Source organism: Boleophthalmus pectinirostris, unplaced genomic scaffold (assembly GCF_026225935.1).
Source record: "Boleophthalmus pectinirostris isolate CB_2022bp ecotype Guang Dong unplaced genomic scaffold, ASM2622593v1 HiC_scaffold_22, whole genome shotgun sequence".
In the NCBI taxonomy this organism is placed as follows: domain Eukaryota; kingdom Metazoa; phylum Chordata; class Actinopteri; order Gobiiformes; family Gobiidae; genus Boleophthalmus; species Boleophthalmus pectinirostris.
The window spans coordinates 21,286,854-21,295,936 of record NW_026571190.1 but is presented as its reverse complement, the minus strand read 5'-3'; the positions used below and the strand labels follow the sequence as shown (position 1 = coordinate 21,295,936).

At 36.8% G+C, this 9,083-nt stretch overlaps 1 protein-coding gene across 2 annotated transcripts; it reads right to left on the bottom strand.

Annotated features, from left to right (window-relative positions):
• Positions 1-566: 566 nt before the first annotated feature.
• Positions 567-7,352, bottom strand: slc25a10b (solute carrier family 25 member 10b). Of its 2 annotated transcripts, XM_055158307.1 has the most exons (12): positions 7,187-7,352; positions 6,661-7,097; positions 4,875-4,994; positions 4,449-4,563; positions 4,309-4,357; positions 4,188-4,229; positions 3,917-3,960; positions 3,776-3,846; positions 3,031-3,123; positions 2,644-2,721; positions 2,508-2,564; positions 567-2,055 (listed from the first exon to the last, which is right to left on the bottom strand). In XM_055158307.1, exons 2-12 carry the CDS (start codon positions 6,748-6,750, stop codon positions 1,954-1,956), a joined length of 861 nt encoding a protein of 286 aa, XP_055014282.1. In that variant the 5' UTR covers positions 6,751-7,097; positions 7,187-7,352; the 3' UTR covers positions 567-1,953. The 2 variants fall into 2 exon arrangements, with proteins under 2 accessions (XP_055014282.1, XP_020787116.1); XM_020931457.2 differs by having other exon boundaries at positions 6,661-7,352.
• Between the last annotated feature and the right edge of the window lie 1,731 nt (positions 7,353-9,083).

Sequence of the window (9,083 nt, the reverse complement as noted above, 5' to 3'; positions counted from 1 at the left end):
CCGCCCCATACATTGCTCACTTACAGATTTCAACAGCTCCGAAATCCATAGTTTGTACTTATGCGCTACTGTTCCAACTATTTTTGCCCAGTGCATGACACAAGCTTCCCTTTCAAAATGGTCAGATATTGGAAATTCAGGAATTGGAGAATATGGACCATCAACAGAGTCAGGGGAGCCTTTTCCTTTACACAAACCTGAGACTCACTTCTTCTGAGACCATCACAGGGGGGCAGTCATGTTCAGTTTGATGATCTGTGCCTGTCATGTACAAATGATAAGAGAGCATCACACTGTTGTTGACAGGTTAAACTGGCAACTCATAAATGTGTACATGACTGAAGGCATTGATCAAATAAACTCGATTGTTACTTGTGCTCCCTGTGGAGCCAGAGAGATAACATACCCCAAAATACTATTCAATTAACTATGAATTTATCACAATAATAATAAATGTGTATAATCTGTTTCTATGGGAATTACTACTGTCTAAATAGTCTGTAAAAGTATGATGTATATAAGAAAAGTTTATAGTAAGAAAAAAACACAACTGTAATTGTAAAAACTCTTTTTGCATTAGTAGTTTAATTAAAATTAATTAATGAATTATAAACAGAAAAAAAACAACAACAGGTTGGACAATGACAAACAAGTCAGACTGAGATGACAAGAGAGATTTACGCTATCTCTAGACAGGAGATTGTTACAACACCGCCCTCTTTTGGACAAAATTGAAAAAGCAACAAAAAGAAAATATTGCAAATGCACAAGGATCAGGGTATACAAGACTAAAAAAAGTCATGAGCCTAAAAATGTGCTCATGTAACATTAAAAATTAAGCCTGTTAAACCCTTGCCCTCCAGTGTATTGTTCACATTTTTCATTATAACTCCTGGTTTTAACTCGCGTTCTCAATTTAAGGTTCAGGATTTCATTAAAGTGCCTCGTTGAGCTAAACATCATTGCATTCAGACATGTATTCCCTAGACACAAATACAGAGATGTGGAGAATGTACCGTTTTGTAGTCTATAAGGCATTATACATTCAGCATTTTGGTTTGGTCCTTTTCCATAAATGGTTTTAACATACATTTTAAGCGTAGTCAATTTCTAGTCCATTTGGGCAACAGTAAGAAATATGAACACTTTGATGGAAATGATGACTCAGTATTCATAAATAATGGCTTGTTTTTGTTCTAAGAGTAAGGCCCAATACACTATCAGAGAAGGCTTTAGGTCCATTGTAAATTGCATAACATCAATGGAAAAAAGAACATAAAAATGTTATTTAAACAATATCACAGTATTCATTGTAATTGGGAAACAATATCCATATCAATATCAATTTAATTGAAATTGAATAATATTATTAATAATAATAATGGATTCTTATATTTCTCAATTAAGACTGCAACATACTTTAAATTTATGTCAATTTACTTGTTGGCAAGTGTAGCATTCAAATCTAAATGAATCTCAATATTTTTATGGTGTTCAATCATATAGTAACATTTTATTAAACTAATATCTGGACATTAAATACAATTCTGTTAAGAGAAAAATATTATGCTCTAAATTTGTCATTTTTAACTTTTCATTTCATTCATACCTTGGATATAGTAAATAACTAAACATCAGCAGTCATTTTGTAAATCACTAAAAACAATTATTAATAGTCTAATACTTTTTATAATGTGGTACGATCCTATCTGCAAATATGCTTTGAAGTATGAAATTTAACTGGACCTCTACAAAGATTTAACTAAACATATCTCATGTCTCATTTTGTCTCATGTCAAGCAAGGCATTTGATTATTTACATTTTAAAAACTGATCTTAGTTAATAATCTCACATTTTTTGCATTAGTAGTGAGTTAGAGGTAGAGAAGAAGGAGGTAAGTACATATCTTTCTATCCCTGTGTCTAATGCGATGTTAGATGGATGCCGTTTCTTTAGGAAATGATCCGAATGCCAAAGTGGTTCTTTAGTTGCTCCAGGAAGATGAAGGTGAGCACTGTGTGAGGAATCAGACGGATCCCGGCAGGAACAAGACCCTAGGACAAAACACCCATACTATAAGAATTACTTTACCACATAAATATAACAAACATTATTAAACCCATCCTACAGACAGGCAAGCAGAAAGCACTAAATGAGATAAACTAGCAGTTCCAAACTACAAAGCAAAACATTCACTATTAATAATTTATTAATATTACAGAATCAGATAAAGTTTTAGGGCCACTGTAAGAAAGCAAAATTCACATCTAGGAATTTGCTTTGGTGATATGGTGCAACATAAAACTGAATAATAATAGTAGAAGCAGTTACTAAATCTCAAACATCATAAGCCGGTACACTTATACTTGACATGGACCAGTAAATTGTACACGAAAGTATTATTTCACAACAAAAATACTGCTAACCTACAACTATTCAAAGGATAACCAATGGCTGCATCTAAACACATAAAGACAAACAAACAACCACAAGTTCAAAACCTAACCTTATAAAATGCCAAAGGACCCAGCTTAGCAGTTTCTCGTAAGCAATGAATTACTCCCTGAAAAACAACATTATTTTCATTTAATTGCAATCATTCCATTCAAAAAAAGTGTTGTATAATTAAAAAATTAACTCACCGTGTACTCTCCCTTTGAGTTCATGAGCCTCGTCTTCACTACGTCTAAAGGTTGACACAAGAAGGTAGCACAGCCACCCTGCAAATGAACAGGAGTTACATGGTGGGCATAGACCAAGACCAGACTAGAGCTCTGATCCAGGACCAAGAAATATACCTATTTAAATCAAGACTGAAAAAATAAGACAACTCCAGAATACACTATGGTTTAAAAAGTGTTTTAAAAAGAAATTAAATCAGGACTAAATCAGGATAAAATTCGGAGTAAATACGACCATAACCATGACCATGATAACCCAGGAATAATCCAAGAATAAACCAGGACTGCACCGGGACTAAACTTTCATGATAATAATGTAAAGAGTTGCTCCCCTGGGTTCATACTCACAGCAATGAAACTGGAGAGGAAATGCGTGAGGATGTTGTCTCCCATCAGTCCAGTGCCCAGAACCAGCTGTTTAGCCTGGTCATAACACGCTAGCTAAACAAAGCAAACAAGACTGAATTGAAAACTACTGAAAGCTGAGAAAATACTTGTGCAAAATTCATAAAAAAATGCAAACTCTCCTTGCTCTTAAATTGTGAATGTACATCTCTAATTTTGGTCAGACAAGACTACTACTACAAAGCTTTAAATATGCTTTTTCCTTCTTCAGATGTTAACTATGTAAAATGTGTCAGGCAGGAGCATAATTCTTTCATGCATGATTTATCACATTTCAAGTGGAACAGCCTAAAATGTATTTAGATTCAGAGTGACTAAAGCACACACAGCCATTAAAAGCTCTACAGCCAGGCCTTAGTATGGTGTGTACGTAAATTAGTTTAAGATTATACATATATAGAAAATGTTTTGACTATGGGAAATAATAAACCACATTACAACTAAACTAAATAAAAAGCTTAAAGTTGGTTATGAGCAAGTTAATGATTTGTATAATACACAACTTTAAAATGTAAATAGCATAATTCTATATAGGTTTTACATCAGATGCCCTTCCAGATAAAATCCTCCCCATATATATACGCTTTTGACTGGCAGTAAGAGTTGTTGGATTTGAGACATAATGCAAAATATACCGTATTAAGTTGAAGTTTCTCTTGTCGGTGATAGAATTTTCTGTGTAACTCACCTGTCCCACAGTGACCATAGCTCCTCGACTGGATGCCATTGTGGCTCCGGAAAACAGTTTTTTTAATCCCTCTGTAAATTAAAGTGATGCATAACCAGAATTAAGAAATTCTGAATTGATTTTTGCTGTGTACACTCTTACCCTCTCTGAAGACTCTCACAAGACCATCAATGGCGTGTTTATAACTTAAAAGAACAAAGGAAAGGGAGTGGTTGAGGACACGAAAAATACTAAAATACCTGGTCAAGTGAAAATTCCTTAAATTTAGATTTAGATAAACTTTATTGATTCATATGGGAAAATGGGGACAAATGGGAATGGGACACCATAATAAAAAATATATTTTCAAGTTTCAAATTCACTCATGTGAGATTTTTTACATTTCTTATTAAAATGTGCTTTAAAAACTCACTTTCTCCTCAGTTCTGGAGCTAGTTTCATGTCATTCTGCATCCTAGACACAAGGTGCATATATATGTTAAATATGCATTACATGGTGAACACACAAGCTGTTTAACCTTATTGATCATTACCTGACATTCACCATATCTGAAGGAGTGCCTATAAAGCCACCAGTAAAACCTGTTGATAAAGTCATGTTTTTGAGTATTAAAAGGTAACATACAAGTAAAAATTCCTGTATTATGATGATGTAACATTTGCGAGTTCCCACCTCCAAAAGCCCCTAGCAGGACCTTCTGGTAAAATGGCATGGGGCCTTTATTTGTATTGCCCATCACGTCCCGAACTGTCTCATAGATGGCGAATCTGGTCAGTGAGTATGACATCTGAGCAAATATTTTAAAAATTGTTACACTTTCAACCACTAGAGGGAGCCCACAGACAAACTCTCAAATCAGATATGGCCTTGAAAGAATGTTGGACTTTTACTCCAGTTAGTTAGTAAGAGATTACAAGGCGATTTCAATTGTGCCTTTGTTGCCATCTAAACATGCACTCATTATATCACTGTCATTCTTGTAAACTAAAAGCTTCCGGTGTTTTGATAAAAGGTCAAATAAGGTCACTTTTTATTTTACTCAAACCCATTTGTAATAAGTTAAATAGACAGCATAGATATTTAAAGATATTTCTATACCTGTCTGCAAAGAGAAGCAGAGAGCCCATTGTACAGCGCCAGTACACCATCATTTCTGACCACATGGACGGCCATCCCCAACATCCTTTTCTTCACCTCCTGTTGGGTCTGCAGGTGCACCTGCAAAAACATTACAGGCAATGTCAAATTTACAAGTTACACAACACTCATTATTGACAAACAACATTTGTTGTGGATGTGTAATTGAAAATCATTGTGCTTTATTTGGCTCTGACCTAAATCTAGGCCCTAAGATCGCAGTGAAAGCATTAATTATGGCACTTGTTGCTAGCAACAATTGAGTTCTCTTCAGCCAAATAACAGATCTGTCCATGCATGTTTTTCAAGATATTTATGAACAATAAATCGCTTGTTATCAAATAAATGCAAAATAGATATCTTTAATGCCATAATGTGACCTTCAAACCAAAGCAATAATATCTTGATGCTAAAATCAGATGATGTTACAGTGTGAGTCTTTTAAATACATTTAGAAAATAGAAATTTGAACTACATCAATGAAGATAATTTGCTAAAACATGACTGTTAAAGTGTCTGATGTTTAACTATAGCAGAGAAAGTGAATGGACTGTAAAATAAAAACAATTAATTACAGAAATATCACTTTAAGTACTTATTTGTTGCATGTTATTTATGAAACATTTTAACACACACTAATACTGGTTTTCAGTATAGACAATTACATTGCTTCTGTTTCCCATGAGAATATGGATAGGTCTCAATGATTATAGCTGACTAAAATGAAGCCACTGGTTAGCTCATTGTATAATTATAGGTTTGTCAGAAAAATGTAACTGAATTTCAGTTCAGTGTAAATAGGTCTTTTTTGGATGCAACTATACAGAAATACAGCATGTTTAGAGCCACTGTATTGACACAGTGACCTAAACAGTTAACAAGGTAATTGGAAGGGCAAATCCTTTAAGCTGGACTCTCTTAAAGCTGAGATACTGGAGACTCACCACTCACAAATACTGGATAAAAGACAACACACGTGCTTTCAAGTTACTGACTGGCACATTTTAATGTCAATTTGCTAAACCACAGACATTTAAATAACAAACTGAAAGCATGGTCTAATTCAAAGCATATTTGTTTTTGTATGACTCACTGGGAGGTGGTACCGCCTGAAAGTTGTCTGACATTGAAGCTACTAATTTGGACAGTATACAAAACAGTATCTGTCAAGTAACAATGATGCAGCAATTCTGAACGCCAGTATTGGAGGGGTGATTTGTGATCCAAGTGCTTTTTATATTAAGGTGTTCTATGAGACAATAACACACTTTAATAATGAATACAACAGTACTTCTGCTTTAGTTTGGTTGGCAGGCTGAGGCAACCACAAGCTTGTTATTAACCTAACTTAGCCGGTCCATACGATGCACGTGACTTACTGGACTTTACGGTTATTTAAATCATGTGCAGCTGAGTTAAACTTGATCAAGGCATCCAAAATGTCACTGTGCAGTCTACTGCAGGCTATGATGAACAAGTCACAGCATGCACCGTATTGAGCATTCTAATAGCCATTAAGACCTACAACAAATTATGGCAGGGTAGGCTATAGACTGTTGAGGGATTAATTGCGCATGCATGTTTCTACAAGACCTGTCCTGTCCCCTGACTTTTCATTGAAATGTGGCCTGCTCCAGTGGCCTGTGGCTCTGAGTTCACCTCTGTGTTACTGACACTATAACACGATGACTCGAGCAGCAGCCACTGAGCCACAGCTGTATTCATACCATCCACTACTGGATTTTACCTTGATTAGATCCAGCGGGTGCGTGCAACATGCGGCTCCACAAGAAGCCAGCCCTCCGAAGTACCACCGTGAGATCCTCTTCTCTGCCATGGCTCTGTCCACCCGACGATCTGATGCACCACCAACAATGTCCAGCCGCCGTAGTGTGCCCTGTTCTGGCCTCTGGCCTGTGGTCTGGTCCGGTCTGTGCACGGTGCTGCCAAGCTCGTTAATCTTCAAACATTTCGATAAGAGAAAGTGTCTCGGACTGGGGACTTTGGGCTCCAGTAGCAGCGCGCACGCTCAGGCCACATAAGTGCACGGAGAGGTGGTGGACGTGTGCAGTGGAAGCAGCGGCAAACTGAGGCGATGAAAACAGCCAATTGGCACAAGGGAGATCGGATCTGCCTACCCGCCCCGGGGAGGAGAAGCAAAGGTCGGTAGCGGACTGCGAGAACCTACAAACCCCGAAAAGAAACGCACATTTTCACTACAGGAACTGTCATGCTGATTTTTAAAGCGGTATCGCCTTTATGACATGCCTTACTGTGTATTGAAAGCTCCTGTCCCTTTAAGACTGCTTTAGACTACATTCTTTTACAGCCTGTTCGCCATTGTTCCGTAATTTCTTTGGTTTAGCAAGCAAAGTAAAACGTTTTGAAACCATATACACAGCTATTGTCCTATAGAAGTAAAACGGGGATTGACTGATTGAGCGCCAAAGAAAATAGATGAGATAGGAAATGTGGATGCTGTCTGTATGGCGCCATCGGGTGGTGAGGTGATTTTCCTCTTTATTGTGCTCTCACATTAGACTGGTCCTCGTTGGTTAAAGCCCCTCCTCTCCAGTAGAGGGCCGCTCCTCTCTGGCAGAGTGGATGGTGCATGTGAGAGGCGCATGTTCAGCTTGTGCATTTTCTCATGGGTCTTCAGCTCAGGTGATTTTGGCTTTTGCCTAGCTATTCTTTGTGTTTAATAATCTTTGCCAGCGCTACGGACTCAGTTTGGGCTGGACTAACAATTTGTGAAATGACTAATGAGGACGATCATTTCCATTTTATCTTTGAAAATACAAAACCAAAAGTCATTCTTTTTCTATTGTACTGTAGATATCAAAGTTATTCATGACAAATTCACATTTCTCTTTTTGTGGGTCAACTTGCTATATGCTTTCGCCAGAAACACTAAAACTGTCTAATCAAGCTGTAGCTTAGACAATTTGGGGTTTGAAAGATCAAATTCCACTAAACCTTTAAGCCTAGATGCATAGACCCATGAACCACCAAATGCACAAAAAAATAAAGTGTTCAGTTTCCGCATGAACTGACCCCTGACACTTATGCTGATAAAACCCCTGTGTGTTTCTGTAATTTGCAGCAGCTGACAGGATGGAGAGACACTAGTGAGTGTTTCCTTTTTTCAGACACGACACTTTCATCATCAGAACTTTAGCCTACTCAGCAGACTGGCCTGTATTTTTCTTATTATCGGTCTATATCAAGGTTTTATGTATAATAATAGTTTTTGCAGTTTAAAACACTTTTTGTTTTATGATGGCCAATTTCAAATATTGGCAACGAATTTTGATAGTATAGCCCTAACTATTGGGCCAAGTAGGACTTGTGACAGACTCACAGTCTACTTAAATGTGTACTAAAATTAATGAATAAGGCCTACATTTTATGTTATTGTTACCACGTATTGTCATTCTGGAAAAGCCAGGTACTGCAGTATTCTCTGTAATTTCTTTTGCAAAGCAGTTATTGCTACTGTGTTACGTTGTTTGTTTGTGTCGCCCTCTAGTGGAAAAGACAATATAGTACTCATCTATGATGTGTCCACGTGTTGGGTTATAACAATTGTCAATAGATTGTAAGAGAATGTTAAACAGAAATGTATTTATTTATTTTTATTAAAATCGACTCTAATCATCGAGAAAATACATTTGTTGGCATATCACTGTAAACCCATAATCACTTAGTTGTCTACAGTACTGTCTTCAGGATCAGGACCTTATAGAGTTCAGTTTCATTTCTTTCACTCAAGACTTGCTCTGACCAGTTCAGTGCAGCAGAGGGCAGCAGATGCCCAAATCATCATGTTTAACGTAAGAATATAGCTTCAAAGCTCCAAAATTATTTCCATTTAAATACATTTTTAAGTTAAAATACTGTTCTCTAGGTGTCTTAAACTCATTTCAACTATGCCCAACGCTGCAGGGGATGCACCATTTAATATAATAAAGTATCTACTACTGTTTAAATAATTGGAATCAAAACAAAGAAGAGGTTAGCTGGTAGTAAACAAGCATCAGATTGAGTGCCCACTGCGTGTCATGTGACCACGGCAGTTCTGCCCACTCATACTCACAAATGCAGAGGACTAGAATACAGAAGAATACAGACAATGTTTGTAACACCCGTTAAACATTTCAGATCTGCCCA

What these genes read in the sequence shown, in the direction of transcription:
- slc25a10b (XM_020931457.2), bottom strand. Translation starts at nt 6,750, where the DNA reads ATGGCAGAGAAGAGGATCTCACGGTGGTACTTCGGAGGGCTGGCTTCT. An exon ending in TCAGATATGGTGAATGTCAG is followed by an intron (nt 4,230 to 4,308) that starts GTAATGATCAAT and finishes CCTTGTGTCTAG; the next exon opens with GATGCAGAATGACATGAAAC. An exon ending in TCCTCTCCAGTTTCATTGCT is followed by an intron (nt 2,722 to 3,030) that starts GTGAGTATGAAC and finishes GTTCATTTGCAG; the next exon opens with GGTGGCTGTGCTACCTTCTT.